Genomic DNA, 20,051 nt, shown 5'->3' with positions numbered 1-20,051 from the left:
GATAATAAAAGTTTAGTCCGATTAAGGAAAGACATCGCTTCCTTTTCCCAAAAAGAGAGCGAATCATTCCATGAAGCATGGGAGAGGTACAAAAAACTGCTCGGAGGGTGTCCACACCATGACCTACTCGAGTGGCTTCTAATCCAATTCTTTTATAATGGAGTCTCCCAAGTCTCAAGAACAACGATTGATTCATCAATTGGAGGTTCATTACAAAAAAGGACATCTGAAGAGGCATTGGCAGTGATAGTAGTGACAACTAATAATCTTAAGAGGGAAGGCGAGGCTATCACTCTAAAGAACTGAATCAACAAGGAGCTGAATGATGCATACTTAATGGAGGACGACACTCAAAGGTGCTATGAGACAATCCAACTCTCAACCTAGAAGACTCAAAACGTCAAGCTAATGAAGTTAAAAGAGCGCTTGCTAGGAGACAACCCAACCACGGTTAGTATTTTTGTCTTTTTCTTATAAGCATTCCATGATTGTATTCCTTTTTTCTTTTTTTTTTTTCTTATTGCATTTATTTTTCATTTTTTCTATTTAGTTTATCAAGAAAAGGGGGTGTTGAACGCCCAACGGCCATCTTGGAAGCCCGGCGTCCACATGCTAAAAGAAAGGCCACGCCCGGCGGCCGGCGGCCATCTTGGAAGCTCGGTGTCCATGTGCTAAAAGAGAAGCCACACCCGGCGGCCATCTTGGAAGCCCGGCATTTAGCAAAGGCAAGCTCCCAGGGGAGCAAACTAATCATTGAACGCTCGGCGCATCGCTTTCCCTATTTTCAATTATTCTTAGATCTTGATAGTTGCATGCATATTTAAAGCTTCTGATTTCTTTTAAGAGTTATCACCATGAATAAGAGTTAGCACCATGCATTCACGACATAGCACTTCAACTACGTATCTAGCATGCATGTACATTTATCTTCCCTAAACTCTGCCCTTGTCATATTTTCACATGCATTCACATGCATGAACACACTATCTTTTGCTTCATAATTTCAACTCTCAACAGTTGGAACCTTGACATATAGCTCTTATTTTTCATTGATTCGCTCTGCATAACATGCATACTACACACTAATTCATGCATCCATAGCCACATACTCCACTTTTCTTTCACTATAAATGCACGCATAAATCAGCACTCACACCACACACCAATTACACACCCCTCTTCTTCCATTTAGTTCATACTTCATTCTCAACCCGTATCTAAATTCTAAATTTGGTGTTGGATAGCATTCTGTGTAGTATGAAATATCATTCCAAAGATGTTATTGTTCAAAAAGAGAAATGGTAAGGAACCGGCCACCCTTTCATAGGACACTCACTGATTTTGTTCTTAACTTTATCAAGAAAAATACAATAAATAGTTGATGAACAAATCAATCAATCCAAAAGTAAAATTCGATTTGAAAACTGGAGAATATCCAGAGATTCCAACCGAACCAACAAAGAGAAAGTGAAAGATTTTGGCCTACCCTCAAGAACTAATGGGAGCTACATTAGTACGAGAGTTCTATGGAAATACATGGAGGACAACTAAGGACGTAGCTCAAGAACCTCTGTTCAAGAGCTATGTAAGAGGTAAAAGTATTGACTTTGACTCTAAAAACGTCCGAAGAGTCCTCCACATTCCTCTTCAATTTCACAACTTGGGGGATGCCTATTATGACTGTGGGATAAAGATGATTGGTGACAATAGGTTGGGAAAAATTCTCCAAGATATATGTGTCTCAGAGATGCAGTGAAAGTTTAGAGTAAGTGGAGAGCCAATCCAACTCAAAAGAACTCAACTCATTCATATTGCTAAAGGATGGTTGGATTTATCCAACACAATATAATCCCAACTTCCAACCATTCAGAAGTAACAGTGGAGAGGGTTGTCCTCATCTTTTCCATTATGAGGGGAGAAGAAGTGAGGGTAGAGGAGCTCATCCTCTACTACATAAGTGTCATCTCGGAAAACCGGACATCAAGGATAAAACTTGGATTTTCGGACATCATTCACTGGCTCTGCCAAGTGGCCGAAGTATCCATTGAAGAAGACATCCCTGTCAAGCTTGAAAGGCCAATTACTAAGGCAGTGATGGAAAGGGCCGCAAGAAGGCACATTTGTGGGGACCAAATGGAAGAACCACAACAACATCCTCATCCTCCTTCTCCTCACGCACCAGAGTCTCCTCCTCCTCCTCATGCACTAGAGTCTCCTCCTCCTCCTGCACTAGAATTTCAAGCAAGGACTAGTCAATCTCAAGCTCAAGAGATTGAATTGCAACAATTCTATAGGAAATTCTAATAGTTCCAGCTAAACACCTAACGACACCAGTTGAAAATAATAGCTAAACTCAACTATCTCTGTATGGCTGCACACGCTTCACATCCCCAACGAGTTATGTGCTATTTAGAGCTTCAAGCTAAATTTACACAACTTGAGAGGGCAGAGGAAACTGAGAGGAAAATACAAGAAGAACTTTAGAGATAACAAGTGTAGCGTGCCCGAATGCAGGAAGTGACAATTGAGACCGAGGATGAGAAAAGTAGTGACAATGAGTAAGTGTTTTGGATAAGATGAATTTTCTTCTCTGGTTTATTTATTTTTCCTTTTGTTTTCATTTTTCTTTGTTTCTTTTTTCTTGCATGCATTGCATACTCTGTTTACTTTGCTTTTTCTTTAATGCTTAAACTTGTATGATTGCTCCTCCAGTGATCAGTTGTATGGAGAATATCTTAATGAAAAATTGAATAATTCAAAATAAAAGTGGTGGTGCTAAAAAATATGTGGTTATATTTGATGAACTTAAGATATTTGAATATTGTAAAAAAGGAAGGGAACTCTCTAAAAACAAAGTTTTGAAAAAGTATTATGAGAATTCAGATCAATTCCTTGAAGCAATGAAAAAAAAAAAGAGTCTGAAAAGATCAAAAGAAATAAAAAATGATAAGGCTTTGAGCACCAGTGACTAAGGCCCAGTTATGTTCCTGTGATGTTTGTGTTTCAAGGAGAGATTTGGGCAAATAAATCCGAGAGGTACTTTATTACCCTATAACTTTGGTCAATTGGCCCGAGATTATCGATTGAAAGCCCGCATTAAGAGTCGCTTTGAGACAAAACATTTAGAGTCCAAGGAGGCTCTGGGCATCAATGTATGGATCAATAGTTTTCCAATTATGTGCTTGTAGTGTGATTGTGTCAAGGAGAGGCTTGGATAATTAGATGCGTAGGGTGCTTTATCACTCTATAACTTGGGTCAACTGGCCCGGGATTATCGATTGAAAACCCATTAAGAGCTGCCTTGTGATAGAACACTTAGAGTCAAAAGTCTCAATGATCTTTTTCTGAATTAAAATGTGAAGTAACTGCCTTCAAGTCATATAAGGTCAAAAGAATTCTCATAATACAATTCGAACTTAAGTTTTTAGAAATTCTCAAATTCTAAGTACGCAAGATTCATCAAAGATAAGAGAAGCTCGAATATAATCACAAGGATTATCATAAATCCCACTTTTTGAAATTAAATTTACAAATCAATTCTTTTTGTTAAGATAAACTCTATTTACTTTTTTTTTCTTGAGGACAAGTAAAGTCTTAAGTTTAGTGTTGTGATGCCTAGGCATCTTTAATAGTTTTTGAGTTTCTTTTTCATTTGTTTTCTTAGATTTTAAATCAAATTTCTTATGTTTTCTGGTGAAATTTCAAAACTATTCAAATATTTAGAGTTGTGTTAGTATTATTATATTTTCAGGAGTTTTTATTTTCAAAGTAATCAATGATTAAAGCCTTTTTAAAGAAAACACAAAAACGATCCAAAGAAGGCCTATCCAGACCCAAAGAGCATAAAAACCAGATGCCCAGCCTTCAGTATAGATGCTCAGCGGCCCAGCACACACACCCGGCGGCCTGCTCACACTCCCCGCGACCCTCCTTAATGGCACACATGCTCGGCGGCCAGTTCTTCAAGCTCGGCGGCCAGAATTTAAACTACCAATTTGGGCCAATGCTCAATTTGAAGGAGTACGCCTGACGTTTCTAAGCCTCAACTCTCAGGATGCAACACTTGTTAAGACCTAATTTCAATTATACAAATCATGAGAAGCCTTAATCTCATCCAAAGATTCAAGATTTAAGAGATTAGTTATTATTAATTCTTTCTAGAAAGATAAAGATTTGGTTGTTAGGATTTATTTCTAAATTAGATTTGAATTATTGTTATGATGGATTTGAATTTAAGTAGGTAATTATCTATCGTATCCTTTAAAGATAAGATTAGATTGAGTTTTTGAATTCGAATTTTAGATATAACTTAGGATATAAAGAAGTGAACAAGGTTCACAGAAGAGAGCATCAGATTATATACCATTTCTCATCATTAGGATTAGTTTTTTCTTTATCATGATCGAGTCATTAAACCTCCACTGTTGAAGGTTAGGAGCTCTGTTTGGTTTACGAATTTATAATGTATGTGTTTTTTTTTATTTAGTTCATAATTTTTTACTTTTTCAAGAATGAGTTTTGTTCTAGCTATTAGGTTATTGTATGTACAAGGCGGAATTCAAATTTTGAATACTTGCTTAAATAAACTAGTGAGTTAACTACTAAACCAACCTAAATTAGTTAAAAAATACTTTATTATTTAGACGTTAGATTGATGAATAATATTAATGTTATGATCTTTTGGTCATAAAATCGATAATGATAACTAATAAAGTCATTGGTTATAAGTTAAAAATAATGAATGATAATTAAAACCGAGTTATAATATTATTTTAGAATTTTAAATGCGTTTTTATAGGAAAAAAATTTAAATTATTCATTTCTTAAAATTGCAAACATTATATCTCTAACAATTTTACCTTATTATTGTCGATGTATCAAAATGTTACAAGTGTTGTAGTGTAAAGAGAGTTCCATGCATTATTAATAAATAATAATCGTATATATAAAATAAGACACTGAATATGGCAATGTCCCACATGAAAAATTGTGTTGGTGTTTTAGACAATCACAAAAGCTAAAATAGCGACTTATGATACACACATATATAAACCATGTTGAATAGGTTACTAGCTGGACCTAAAATTAACAAGTGCGAGTTCTGAAAATGAACTCTCATGCATTCAGCTTTAGTTGAACAGTGAAATTTACAATTCTATTTCGAGTTTAGCATGAACTGAAACAATTATTATTGTCTTGATTCAATTAATTTCCATATACAAATTTGTGTACCAAAAGAAAAGAAGACGTGGATATAGAACATGATGACTAGTGGGAACAATAATATTCTAAGCAACACGACATAATAATTTATTGAACTGTTATTGTGTCTTGCATTAGACCGAAATTATTTTTTATATGAATAAATATATAGTATTTTTGTTGAATATTGTTATTTGGAGACGGACATAATAAGCACCTTGTGTGTTGTATTTGTAGAAATTTTGTGCAAAATTTCGAGATACTTTAACAGATATTCTCAGCAGAAATTCGCTATGTGTTAAGCAGAAGGACAACACGTATCCAGCATGTTAAAAAAGCAGAGATTTTTTGCTTGGTTTTGAGACATATTTGCGTGTGATTACTCGCCATGTGTCGCGTTGCACGTAATACGCACTCTGCGTGTTGAAGATTCCGAGAATTCATTTTCAGGCATCTTCATCACACGTCGAGCAACGGATAACACGCATTTTACGTGTTGACCACTGTTTCAGCTGGTTTCTATGCACCCGACAAGCGTGCTCTGGGAACTGTTATGCTACAACGGCATAATGGTGCCTTTAAAAGGGGAGGAAAAAATTCATTGTTGCTTCAACCTCTCATTTCTCATTTTCCATTTCCCATTTCAAAATTTACAGAAGGTGATTGAGAGAGATTGAAAGTGAAAAAAGGTGATTAAAGAAGGCGAGTTTTGGTGAGAGTAAGAGTAAGTAGTGTGTTTAATAACTATGGTTCGTGATTATAGTGATGCAGCAGAACACATTATTAATTATTTGGGACAACCTAATGTGATAAGTTTATTATCTTTGTTAATTTAAAGCTTAGTATTTAATATAATTATTTTTAATTTATGTTTTAATTTTTTTATCTTATATAATTATTTTTAATTTTTGTTTTAATGTTTTTTTATTTTATTGTAATTTGTATTTTATTAATTTGAATAAATATTATTAACTCTAATGCAAATTATCTGTAGTTATTTTTGTATTAGTTTTTCGAATTTTATGTAGTTATTTTTATTTTATTTTTTGGGTTTAATTTTTATTTTAAATTTTGGACAATTATAAAATTATTTTTTATTTTCTATTTTCAGTTGTCTTATACCAGGTTAACAAGAATTTTTTGTCGCGTAAACTTGATCCATCAGAGATGTGGCATCCGGTGGTTGACCAGACCTTACGAACAATATGATTCTACTATGTCTCGAGAGTGGGACAGATCAGAGGACATTCCGCGTTGCTATTTGCTCTTGTGGAAATGTGGAGGCTAGAGACTCATTCTTTCATATTGCTAGCTGGTGAGGTTACAGTAACACTGGAGGACGTGTTACACATATTTGGCCTACTAATTGATAGAGAGGTTGTGACTGTTTGGACCAATAGCAGTCAGGATTTCTTGGTCAACCAGAGCAGGCAATTTTCGGCAGCAAACTCGTTGTGAGTAATTCATCTAAAAGTTACATAAAGATGGCCTGGGTTCACCATATTAGAGACAGACAACCTCTAGACACTTGGGAGTCTATTCAACAATACGTTAGGTGTCACATCTTCTGTCTGCTGGCAACCACCCTCTTCACGGATAAGTCGACGGCATATGCCCACGCAAAGTACCTACCACTGCTCCAAATTTTTTAGCAGATCAGCACTTAGAATTGGGAGCACATCTTTATAGGTCACTATGCCGTGAATCGCAATACGATTGCAAGGAGATGGACGACCCACTTGATTTGTTGTTTGTTTGAGCGTGGGAGCGAATACCATTTCTTGCACCGGCTGATGTACCGGTTGCATGCAGGTAACAGTACATAATTTATTGGAATTTGACTCGTATTTTATTTATGTTTTACTGGCAATATGTAATTTAAATTCTGTTATAATTTTGTGTTTTGCAGGTGGAATTATCATCCACGAACCAAAGCGTGGATGTTGAGGAGTGCGGCATTTATTAGGCACGATATAAATTACATGGATGAGGTCAGTATCTGTATTAATTTATAAGAATAATTTATAGTATTAATAATCTAACTTAGCCGATGTAATATTTTACAGTTTGTCTGGCGGCCATACATCAACATTATCATCCCAATTGAACTACATGCCCATTTTGATGTGTGTGACATGGTAGCGCCGTTGCTTTCATTCGAGTGTGTCGAATGACATCTTGCGAACTGAGTAGTTCACCAGTACGGGTATACACAGTCCTCCCTTGCCTACACAGGTCATCCCTCTTGACCACAATGGAAAAGTTTGGTAGGATTCTTCCCATCCACCAAAAACTTTGGCTATCTACTTCTGCTTTGCCAATCAAGCCTTTCGGTAACTAATAGTATAGTTGAATCTTACCTGGATTTTTCCAATTATAGATTTCACCTTTATGGTTAGGTCGGCTTCAACCAATGGCTTCATAGCCTCAACAATCGTGTCCAAGTCCAACTTAGAGTGATCCTGTGAGATCGTTCCCATAGAACACGTGTGCCTCCCATTGTATCTCTGAATCTTTCAACAAGCTTTCTTCTGTATCAAGCTAGCTCAGATAAGCTAATCGCACCCACGTCCATAAGTCTTGCATTTTGAAAAGAATGTCTGTGGCTCGGATTCATAAACAACGTAATCGACTCCTTTAAAGATAGTATAACTCCGAATTGCCGCAATGACTGATTTTCTAGAACTGTATTCCATTCTGATCCTGAACTACCCGTTCTCAGGATCAACAACACTTATAAAAAAATAAATTATCGCTCATCGATCTGTCAAAACAAAATTAAGAAAACATACTACCCACTGCTCACATACCTATGTTCGCATATTCAGAAAACTCCAGTGCATGCATGGCGTCAAGTTCCAAGTTACACATAAAAGGTGGAATGTCCATCGGTTGACTAACTGTGGGTGAAACCACTAAAGTTTCCGCGAATGCCTCACCTTTCCCATCGCCGTCCTCGTCCTCGTCACTGGCTTCATATGTAGCTTCGAACTCCTCATTGCTATCATTGTTCATTACTTCGTACGCTTTAGTTCTGTCATCTTGCACATTTGGATAATGTTGAACCTCATCCGCAGTTATATGTTCAAACTCAACATACAACTCAATCCTTGGATGTTGTACCTGAGTTTGCTGATGAATATGAAACATCCGCTGAATACTTCTTTCGTTAACAATCGGCATAACCTCAAACTGTATCAGGCCGCCAAACACGACAACCGGACTCTGGTAGAGAATGTTGCTCACCCTCTTTAAAATATCACTCTCTACGCTCTGACAGAGCCGGTATTGTAGTTCCGCGAATGTTATAGTGCACGGAACCACAAACGAAAATGTACTCTCACAAGCAAAGCTCACGCGCTCATATATATATTTCGTATAACCTCATCGTTGTGGTAAATCACTATATTTGCAGTTCCCTCCATCACACCAATAATACAGGAAAACACCTCTCTCGCAATGTAGTAAAATAGTAACGAGCTTCAATTTTTATAGGTAGAGGAGTCACCTCGCAGGTTCTGTGTTGCAAAGCCATCCAACCAGCATTTGACACGTGTCCAACACGCAGGATGTGTGTTGCTTGCATGCCTGACACATGTTCATCAATACGCAGAGTACATGTTGGCTTGATGTTCGTCACATGGACAACATACAAGGTGCGTGTTGCTGCAGATTGGGCCACGTGTTTATCACGCTGTATGCGTGCTGAGTCAACACATGACCTACGTGTTACACCTACTGTTTCTACAACGTTCATCCACTTATATATACACCAAAAAATTCTATTTCTAACAAAAACTTACATCTTTTTTTCATATTAAAATTTTTTAGCCTGCATTAGAAATCACACAATTTTCTCTAGCGTTGATGCAGGGGAGCAATTCAAACATATATATGTCCAGATCTATATAGGTGTCGTACTCGTAGGTATAATTATATTATGGTGCAAGTTTGATTCAGAAAAATATATAAGCAAAAATCTGAATTATTTGAGATCTATTTTTAAGAAATCAATCAATTCGAACTAAATCTGATAACATTCGCACTATGATTTGTGATTTGTAAAATTTTGATATTTTGATCATAGTCCCACAACGATATGAAATTTGATTTTAGGTTATTTAAACATGACCTGAGAAGATTAATAGAGCAGCCAATTAAGGGGACGAAATAAATAATGAGAATTGCTACTCGAGAACCACATAATTCAGAATTTTTTTTTTTGGTAATTATTTTTAGCCATTAATTCAATTCTTCTAGTTTAATAATTTAACATCATATTTTAACTTATATTTTTAAATATTAATAATTAACTAATGATAAAAAACAATAAATTTTAATAATTTTTTAACATTTCTCTTAAATAAAAGTTAGTCATGCAGGTAGAAAAAGACTTAATAACTTTGAATAAAGTGATCAATAGAAATTTAAGTGTAAATGTTCTATACGTAGATATAATAATAATACATGATAGGCATTAAGACGTCTTTGACTTATATAATCGATATTCTTTTATAGACATAGTTGGTTTGAAGCTTGACCCTTTACGGAGAGAAGTACAAGGAGTATAAGTAAAATAAACATGTTGAGAAAAATAAGAATCTACTACGATAATTTCTGTCTAACCCTCATTATCATTACCGGTTATTATATGAAGCAAGTTCATTATCCTTTCGGTTCGGCATAACCATAAAGGCAAAAGAGAATTGATTATATAATACCATATACAATTAATTACCAATTAAGTACACCAAAAAATTCTATTACTATGATTATTCTTTGCAATCTCTCTCCACCTGATTATAAAACCAAATTCTTTTGTCATTACAAATTGTATATGGAGTGATCTAACCTTTTAAATTAGGATTTTAATCGTGTTCCACTCAAAATTCTAGTTTCATGTAGGCCTGCCCTTTTCTATTGACCATTTCATTAAGCAGGATCATTTATTTTAAGATGAAAATTCAGATCCAGTCAATTTTACGTAAAGTTGAGAGTCATTAAATAATTTGATTGATTTGACTAAATTTTCATCTAATAACTCTCAACTATTAACTTTACGTAAAATTGACTACAGCTGAATTTCCACCTTATTTTAATCACCAGTTTATCCAAAGGGACAACAGGTTCTTCTATGATAAATTGGATCATCAATTCAATGTCTTCTGTCATCGATCTTATTGAGTGAGATAAGTGTTTATGTTGTTGTTTGTATGTGGCTATGTATAAATATATTTTTGTCTTAGTGTTAAAATTCTATATTATTTTTAAGAACCAAAGTAACATTAAAACATTAGACTTTTTTATTGTATAAATTTTAATATCATATTATAAATAATATTATTTTTTTAAATAAAAATACATAAATACTTATATCTAATATTTTTAACCTGAAATCAATCTTGAAAATGCAAGATAGTATATCTTGTGAATAATTTTGTATTATTGTATTAAAATAGCTTGAACTTATTTTGGATTTATTTTTTATGCACCAAATTGTTTTACATTTTCAATCAATAAAAAGTTTAAAAATATCAAATCATCCTAAAGAATCACTTTTTATTGTTTTTAATAGTATAGAAAATTATTTATATTTTCAATGCATAGAAATTATTTTCTATGTTATATATGCTACCCTTAATTTCATTTTCTTTGGAGTAATATTCCTGGAATTCGGTATGAATGAATCTCTTCTGAAACAGGAATAAGGTCTTGTTTTTTGCTTCCTCTTCTTTCTTTTTTATTTTGTTGTTGTTCACGGTATCTCTCAACCTGATAGGTCAAGAACTAATTTATCGCGGATCGAATCTCCATTTAAAAGTCTGTTGCTGGCCAATGAATTACAGCATGCACAAGAAAGAACTCTAACCCCACGACACTTGTTTAAACGTACGAGTGAGCTGACCACTCAACCAATCCAAATTAATTTTCTTCTTTCTTTTTACTTTTTGTTAGTTTGTTTCTGACGAGGTCAAGGGTGGCAAACTGGCAATGACTGTAATAGACTTACTTTCCAACACATATATGGGCCCATTAAGAGCCCAAATTCAATGAAAGTTAGGATAACATAGCTATCTGCAAAAAACATGATAGTGATATAAAAATATCAAAAAGGGGTCACACAGCTGAAGCTGATTTAATAGAGACGTTGCTGTTAATCTTTTCATGGCACATTTGGCAATGACTCAAAAACAACTAAGCCTTCTGACCCAAAAGAAAAAGAAGAAAAATTAGTATTCCAAAATGGGATTAAGGCCCACAATAATCCGTTATGGGATTTGCAATTCCTTCTATCATAAGTCATACTATATTATCTTTGAGTAAAGTTTAAATATCATACTATTTCAGTTGCTCTATTACTCGTTCACTTAAATAAATGTCAAAAATTTAAATCTTATTTAATATATATAGTAATTTATTGACTAGTTAATGATAAACTTTTAAATAAAACTTTTATCTGTAATAAATTAATTCTTGATCTATCAAATTGGAGATACCATAAAAAAAATTATCATAATCAAACCTAAATTTATATTTATTTTTTAAATTATTCTTAATTCTTATGGGTCATCTTTTACTTTTATCACTAAATTAAAATAATGATAATATGAAAAAATCATAGATAGATGAATAATAATATCAAATTCGCAAATAACAATATATATCACTCTCTTTATTGATATATAAAGGTTGAGATACACTACAACCTTGAAATTGGAAGACCTCAAAGTACATCTATGGGATTTGAGTTCTTAGAAAAGTGTTTATATTAAGAAGGAGGAATACTTTGACCATAAAAAGTCTATATAGATACTTTCACACACAAATAAACATACAATTATATACTGAATGTGTTAAAAATGAGAAAAAAAAATACTTAAAGTATAATAATATTTTGTGTCAGAATATTTTATATAGATTATTATTAAAAAAATATGAAATGCAGTGCTAAATTTCACTCTATTATGAATTTATGATAACTTTTGGTTTTGGCAAAAAGTTATGCTCTCTCGCTTTTTTCAATAAAAAATTATTTCACAACATCTTTAATTTTTATTTTTTCTTTTGGCATGGACTCTAGACATCTTTAATTTGTTAACTTTTCCTCCTCCCTTTTATCTTCTTTTTCTATAGAAAGTGATATAACAATAGAACCACCACCAATCTTGACTGTCCTAAATTTTCTAGTTATTTGTGCTTCTATTATTTCTTTATAGCAGCTAGTATTAGTGAACAATTTCAATTCTAAAAATCTTTTTTTTTTTCCCATATCACACATGTTATTAAGCCAATCTCAATGTTTAATTTCTTCCAAAATTTTTCATATAAATTTTATTTTTAAGAATAAAGTATCATTTTTATTCTCAACGTTGAGATAAGTCCTAAAGTTGTTTCTAACATTTAAATCGTCCTATTTGAGTCCATAATATTTCAAAATTGACTCAATGTTGTTCTGTCATTAAGAATCTGTTAACAGAATTGATGATGAGACAAAATTGAGATGATTTTTAAATATTAAAGAGCTAAATAGGACAAAAACGTTGGGACAAAAATGATAAATAGAAATAAATTTTATTTTTATTTTTTAATAATATCAATTTTTTACAGTACATAGTTATTCAATTATTTTTTAATCACATCTAAGTAAATTACACTTAATCAGATTATTTTAATTCTAAATAAATTTATTTTTTTTATAATTTTACTCTTAAAGATTTTTACTCATCATGAAATGTTTGTAGAATGACTAGTACATAAACTTGCGGAAAAAAATGATACATAATAAAGTAATGTGATTCTAGTCATTCTACAGATATTTCATGATGAGTAAAAATCTTTAAGAGTAAAATTATAAAAAAAATAAATTTATTTAGAATAAAAGTAATGTGGTTAAGTGTAATTTACTTAGATGTAATTAAAAAAATAATTGAATAATTATGTACCGTAAAAAATTGATATCATTGAAGGATAAAATAAAAATTTATTTTTATGTATTATTTTTGTCTCTAACGTTTTCATCCTATTTAACTCCCTAATATTTTAAAATCGTCTCAGTTTTGTCCTACTGTCAATTTTATTAATAGATCTCTAATAGTAGAACAATATTAAATAAATTTTAAAACGTTAGAGATTTAAATAGAATGATTTAAATGTTAAAGACAACTTTAAAATTTGTCCCAAATATTGAGGATAAAAACTCTTAGAGAAAAGGACAATCTTCTCATAGAATTTTCGCTAGAAATTCCAAAAGAAAATCTCTCATTTGACTTGAATTTCCAAATTTATCAGCTAAATTAATATAGTATATAGTTCTTCACCTATATTATGTGCCATTGCCATAACATTAGGTATATATATATATCATTACTACAAAAACAACTACTTTTTTCCACGACAGTTAAGTTTCATCAAGCCAGTTAAATTAGTCCAACTCTAAATTAATTTGGATTTAGTGATTAGTTCATTAATTCTCTTAATTAAGTATTAGAGGTTTGAATTTTATTTTATGCATAGTAATTCATAAATTAGTGACAAATCCTTAAATAGAACTCAGATTTGCGACGGATTAGTTCTTAACCTGCTAGATTAAGGTTATAGTGAGAAACTAAAAAAAGAGTAAATACCAAAATCAGTTCTTGAGATTTTTAAAATCAGATACTTTAATCTCTCAAATTTTAAAATATACAAAATAATTTCCAACGTTTACTTTTATTAGACAATATAGTCTTCCTCTATTAATTATTAACGGTGATTGCTGACGTAGAACATTAATTCACACACGTGACCGTTAAATATTTACGTGTGCGATGTGAACAAATCAGTCCCAAAAATAAAATACAAAATAGTCTCTAAAAGATTAAAAAATTTTTTAAAACAGTCCCTAAATCACATGTGTGGACACTTAATGATGACTACATGTGCGAGTCAATGTTTTATGTCAGCAATCACTGTTAATTAGTAACTACTGAAAAAAAATCTTAAGAACTATTTTATGTATTTTGAAACTAAAGTGCGATTTTAAAATTTTCAAGAACGTATTCCTAAAGATTATTTTTTTCAACTCCGGAGAACTATGTAGTTGTAGTGATTTTCTTCAATGAGAATGCATGCAAATTGAACCACCGTACCGTGACAAAATGTTTGGCAAATGAACAAGTTCTCAAATTTTTGTTAGAGGAAAAACGCATGGGATCGGATATGGGATTGAAGAAATACAATTCGTGATCAGTTCTTAGGAGATTGTTGCATCGACGAGGGACAGCCAACGAACCATATGGGAACAAAGGTTTTATTTAGATCGAGAAACTGGATTCCAAGTAAAGAGCACATTGTAGTGGAACACAAATCAAAGATTATAGATAATTCATGTGGAAGCAACTGTGCCTTGAAGAAGCTCGATTAGTTGAGGATTATGCAATTATATGCTTAAGAAGCAAGAACAAACGAAAATGACATCAATTAACGTAAGATGGGCCAGCTTGATGAGAAAAACCGCTGATGAGTTTTCTAAGCTTTGAATTGGTCTTTGAATTGGCAAATCTTTATCTCCACTTTTGACAAAAATAATCCTTAAAAATATGGATACAAATTTAGTTGTATTTATTGACCAGTACAAAATATTAAAATAAAAACACAAAGATATAAAATCGTATTTAGTAGTATTTTGTCGATTTTTAGCAAATCGATGATAGTTTGATATCTAATAGTTTGGGAACGAAACCTATTCTTCTTTTGTGGGTTCTCAAGCCAAAGATAATATCAATAGAAAATTTAAGATAAAAAGAAGAAAAAGATATAAAAGAAACTGAATAAAATAAAAGGAAGAGAAAAAACGGAAGGTAAAAGTTAAATGCATAAATAAAAACTGAAAAAAAAAAGTACGATAAAAAGTAAAGAGAAATGAAAAAAAAGGTGGAAAGAATATTTGATTTTCTTCTGTGGATTCGTTTGCGTAAGGGTAGTATTAGGATGTTTTCAGAATACATAAGTTGTAATTTCTGAAATATGTAATTGACATTTTGTTGAGCATATTATTCAACACATCTTAATGATTTTTTGAATCATTATATGTTGAATTCCAACTAAATTGCTCCCCGTTAGTGCATGATTAATTTTATATACATATAGAAAAAAATATTTATTTTCAATCTAACAAGTAGATGAGATATTTCGACAAAAAATTACAGAAATAAGAGACAATTTATTTTTAATTTTTTCTTTCATCATGTCTGTTAACTTTATATAATAAATGAGATATTCTGACAAAATTTGATCGTTAGATTATTGTTTTTAAAACAAAATTAATCATTTAGAATAATTTTTTAATAAAATTTACTTTGTATAAAATTATTAAGTTTTAGGAATGATTTTTTTTTAATAATACTTGCAAATTATATTAAAAACTTATCTCTAAAATATTTTGTTTAAATATATATTTAATATATCTATTTATTTTTATCAGTAATATGAATATTTCAATAAAATAACTGTGTTTTTTATATCTCAAAGTTAATTGTGATAACCTTCAAAAATATATATAATACAAGTTTTTTTTCCGGTGAACATATATATATTTTTTTTTGGTTTAATCCGGTGAACATATATAATACAAGTTACTAACCATGAACGTCGTTTTTGTTTCTTAGCAAAAATGTTATTTGGATTCTTGAAGGCAATCATTCTTTGTTTTTGTGGTTGAAGAAAGGGGTCAAAGGCCCAAAAGAAGAAGAAACTAATTAATTCTCAAGTCTACAAACTAAAGACTAGATGTCACGAGTCTCTCTATCAATGACATGCATTCCACGACCAAAAAAAAAAAAACAGAGCAACATGCATTCCAAGACCAAGAGATAGTTCATGGCTCTAACGAGCAACGGAATCAATAGGTCAACATCTCTATTCGCTTTTAAAAATGTTATTTGTATATTAAAATCAATTATTAATATATTTATATATAAATATATATGTAATTTAATTTATTTTTAATTGTGTATTTATATTTTAGTATATATTTTATATTAATGACTAATTTTAATGATTGATTTTAATGTACACACAACATAGTTCATTTGTTTTATGATGCATATTTTTCTCTTGAAAATAGAATATGTTAGCCTGGTTTTTTATATTACAGTGATACTAGATAATCAACCTTTTTCAACCAAAATCAATTAAATTTTAAATTTTAAATAATAAATCTTTAATTTTTAATAATAAAATTATAAAAAATTAAATAAATAATTTTTATTATATGTTATTATTGTTATATTATAAAAAAATAATATTATTTATTTATATTAAATTAATTTTAAATTTTAAAATAAACTAAAACAATCATTCTATTAAAAAAAGATAAGTATTTAATCAAAGATAAGTATAACCGATTTTATTTTTTTAAAAAAATAAGATAACAAAAATAAGATAAAAAAAATAAGTATAAAGATCAACTATGCATCAAAATCTGTTCAAACTTCAAAGATTCAATCCTAACACCTTCCTCTCTTCCAAGTTCCAATTCTAATTCAATTCTTTTGAGAAAAAAACGAAAAGGTCTTCTTTTTTGGTTTTAGTTAGAATGGGATTGATAGTTGAGGTTGATACCGTAGACGAGGACGCCGTCGTTTTGGTCCCGCCGCCGAATTTCTCAATGGTGGAGGACTGCATTTTCCGATCCAGTTTTCCCACTCCTTCCAATTTCCCTTTTCTCCAAACCCTAAACCTTCGATCCATCATATACTTGTGTCCAGAGCCCTATCCAGAAGAAAATCTGGAGTTTCTTCGATCGCAGAACATTCGGCTCTTTCAATTTGGAATTGAGGGGAAGACGGAGGCTTCTTTACCTATTCTGAGGGATTCAATTATGGAGGCTCTGAAAGTTTTAATTGATGTGAGAAATCACCCAGTTTTGATTCATTGCAAACGAGGAAAGCATAGAACAGGTTGCCTTGTTGGCTGCTTGAGAAAATTGCAGAATTGGTGCCTATCTTCTGTGTTTGAGGAGTACCAACGATTTGCTGGTGCTAAATCGAGGAACGGGGATTTAACCTTTATAGATAGGTTTGACATTGTAAGCCTGAAGCAGTGCCTTTATAGTATCATCTACCAGTATCAAGGATATGGTTCGAAGAAGAGACGATTGCTGTATACAGACGAGAACTTGCAGAAGCCTCAATTGGCATCGTTCTAGTGTGCGTTTGGATCAGCGTTTTTGGAAGGAAGTTGGTATAAAATTGATTTTATAAAATTGAGTTGGTATTAAAGTAAAATTGAGGTAGTTTATGTTTAGTAATTTTTATTCAAAATGGATTATAGTAAACTAAATATTATTCAAAATTATTTTTAGATGAAAAGTTATAAAAAAAGACATAAATTTAAATAATTATTTTATGTTATTTTATAATTTTATTTTAAATATTTAAATAAATTTTAATATTTTTTTAGTATTTTTAATGCTTTTTAATATTCTAATAAAATTAATAGAATGATAATTCAAAGCAAAAAAAATATTCTATAAAAAAGAAATAAAAATAACAGTAAAAAAATGTATATAAACCGAAAATAAGAATTTTATAAAAAATAATAATATACATTAATACATGAGAAAATATTGAAGAAATAATATTATAAAAAAACAACAAAATTTATCATATAAATAACAAATGATATAATTAGTATATTTCAGTCTAATATATAAAATTGAATGCAAAAGTTAAAAATGATAATTTTTGGTAGATTTTCTAGTAGTGTCATGGTTAATTTTTACATGCTCCAACTCAAAAAGTTTTAGGTTTTTAGAGTACTGCTAAAGAAACGGTCTTTTTTCTTTTTATCTTTTCTTCTTTCCTTCTCTTTTTATTTTGATTGTGTTGTTGTTTATGTTCCTTTCAACTTTATTTTCTCAGAAACACACAGAATACAAGAGAATATTTTTTTTAACGCCGGATTTCGGTGTGTATAATCAAAATAAATGACCTAAGTTCCAACCCATATGTTTTAAAATTGAAATCATTTTTTAACAAATTAAAATTTTTTTAAAAATAACAGTATGACAGGGCTGAATTGATCTTTAATGCCAAAATCATTTTTTAGTAAATTAATTTTTTTTTTAAAAATAACAATACAGCAGTGCGTCAGTGCCGAATTGATCTTTAATAAATGTTACTTTTCAAAATCTAAATACATGTATAACATAACAATTAGAAAATAACATGAAAAAATCGTAAAATACACAAATAATTCCACTGACAAAAAAATTGAGTCAATACAAGAATGCAGCGAATTAAATGTGTTTGAATTGTTATTTGTCAAATTAGAGTTTGAATGAAAGTGATTTTATAAAATTGATTTGATTAGAAGTAAGTTTGTGTAACATGATTTATGTTTGGTAATTCTATACTAAAATTAATTTTGATAAAATAAATATTATTTAGATAATATTAGTTAAAATCACTTTTAAATAGTTAATTACTAAAAAAGATATGATATTAAATTATAATGTTATTTTTTATGTATGTTTAATTTTTTGATACTTTTTCTAATATATTTTTTATATAGTATATTTTTAATAATTTTAGTGAATTTTTTATTTAAATAAATAAATTAATTATAATAATTATTGAAATACATAATTTAAAAAATATTTATCGAAATAAATATTTTGCATGTATCTCATTTACAGTGTAAATGCGAAACGTGTATATCTCGTTTACACTATAAACGAGATATATGTATTTTTTAAAAAAAAAAATTGAAAATAATAAAAAATATTAATATTATCAATCATCCAAAATTTTAGCATGAAATTAGTATATAAAAAGGTTGATAGAAGAGATTAAAATGAATATGTTTGATCAATTGGTCCTCAAAAAGGTTGATGGATAGTGGGATTAAAATGAAAACAGTTAACTACTTAACTCTTATGTTATCTCCCACTATCTACATAACCGTTTCAATTCTCTTCACACTATTCCATCAATGTCTCCTAATAATTGGCAAACGGTTATTTTAATTTTTCAAATTTAAATCAATCTAATTGGATCATAATTTAATTTAAAATTTTTTAAAATAGATATGTTTGATCAATTAGTACTAAAAAGAGTACATAAAAAGTTTTAATTTAAAATTTTTTAAAATAGATATGTTTGATCAATTAGTACTAAAAAGAGTACATAAAAAGTTTTAATTTAAAATTTTTTAAAATAGATATGTTTGATCAATTAGTACTAAAAAAGAGTACATACAAAGTTTTAATTATGATCCAATCAATTGGATTGATTTGAATTTGAAAAATAAAAATAAGCGTTTGCTAATTGGTAGGAGACATTAATGGAATAGTGGGGAGAGAATTAAAATGTTTATCTCTCACGTGAATAGTGGATAGTAGAAGATAATATAACCGTTTCAATTCTCTTCCCACTATCCATCAACCTTTTTGAGTACTAATTATCAAATATATCTATTTTAATCTCTTCTACCAACCTTTTTATATACTAATTGCATACTAAAAATTTGGATTATTGATAATATTAATATTTTTTATTATTTTCAATTAAAAAAAATACATGTATCTCGTTTACCGTGTAAACGTGTATAACGAGACATATATATACACATTTCGCGTCTACTTGTCTTATCTCGTTTACAGTACATGTAAAATTATGTCGTTTACAAAATAAGAGAGTGATATTTATTTCAGTAAATATTTTTTAAATTATTTATTTGGGTAATTATTATAATTAATTTATTTATTTAAATAAAAAATCTTTTTTTAGTACATTATAATTTTTTATTATTATTATTATTATTATTATTATTATTATTATTATTATTATTATTATTATTTATGGTTA

The 20,051-nt window shown here is 30.3% G+C and overlaps 1 protein-coding gene, 1 long non-coding RNA gene and 1 other non-coding gene across 4 annotated transcripts; 1 reads left to right on the top strand and 2 right to left on the bottom strand.

Moving 5' to 3' along the window:
- Positions 1 to 18: 18 nt before the first annotated feature.
- On the bottom strand, positions 19 to 125 carry LOC112787735 (small nucleolar RNA R71). Its single transcript, XR_003195130.1, has one exon. It is a non-coding gene; the product is annotated as a small nucleolar RNA R71 (small nucleolar RNA).
- Positions 126 to 1,319: 1,194 nt separating this feature from the next.
- Positions 1,320 to 2,665, bottom strand: LOC140182809 (uncharacterized). 2 transcript variants are annotated; one of them, XR_011878953.1, is made up of 2 exons: positions 2,359 to 2,665; positions 1,320 to 2,224 (listed from the first exon to the last, which is right to left on the bottom strand). It is a non-coding gene; the product is annotated as an uncharacterized lncRNA (long non-coding RNA). The 2 variants fall into 2 exon arrangements; XR_011878952.1 differs by having other exon boundaries at positions 1,320 to 2,229; positions 2,359 to 2,570.
- Positions 2,666 to 16,686: 14,021 nt separating this feature from the next.
- On the top strand, positions 16,687 to 17,535 carry LOC112783687 (inositol diphosphatase DSP5). The gene has a single exon (XM_025826733.2). It carries the CDS (start codon positions 16,778 to 16,780, stop codon positions 17,387 to 17,389), a length of 612 nt encoding a protein of 203 aa, XP_025682518.1. The 5' UTR covers positions 16,687 to 16,777; the 3' UTR covers positions 17,390 to 17,535.
- The last annotated feature ends 2,516 nt before the right edge of the window (positions 17,536 to 20,051 follow it).

Source organism: Arachis hypogaea, chromosome 20 (assembly GCF_003086295.3).
Source record: "Arachis hypogaea cultivar Tifrunner chromosome 20, arahy.Tifrunner.gnm2.J5K5, whole genome shotgun sequence".
Taxonomy (NCBI): domain Eukaryota; kingdom Viridiplantae; phylum Streptophyta; class Magnoliopsida; order Fabales; family Fabaceae; genus Arachis; species Arachis hypogaea.
This window is presented reverse-complemented; position numbering and strand designations above follow the sequence as displayed.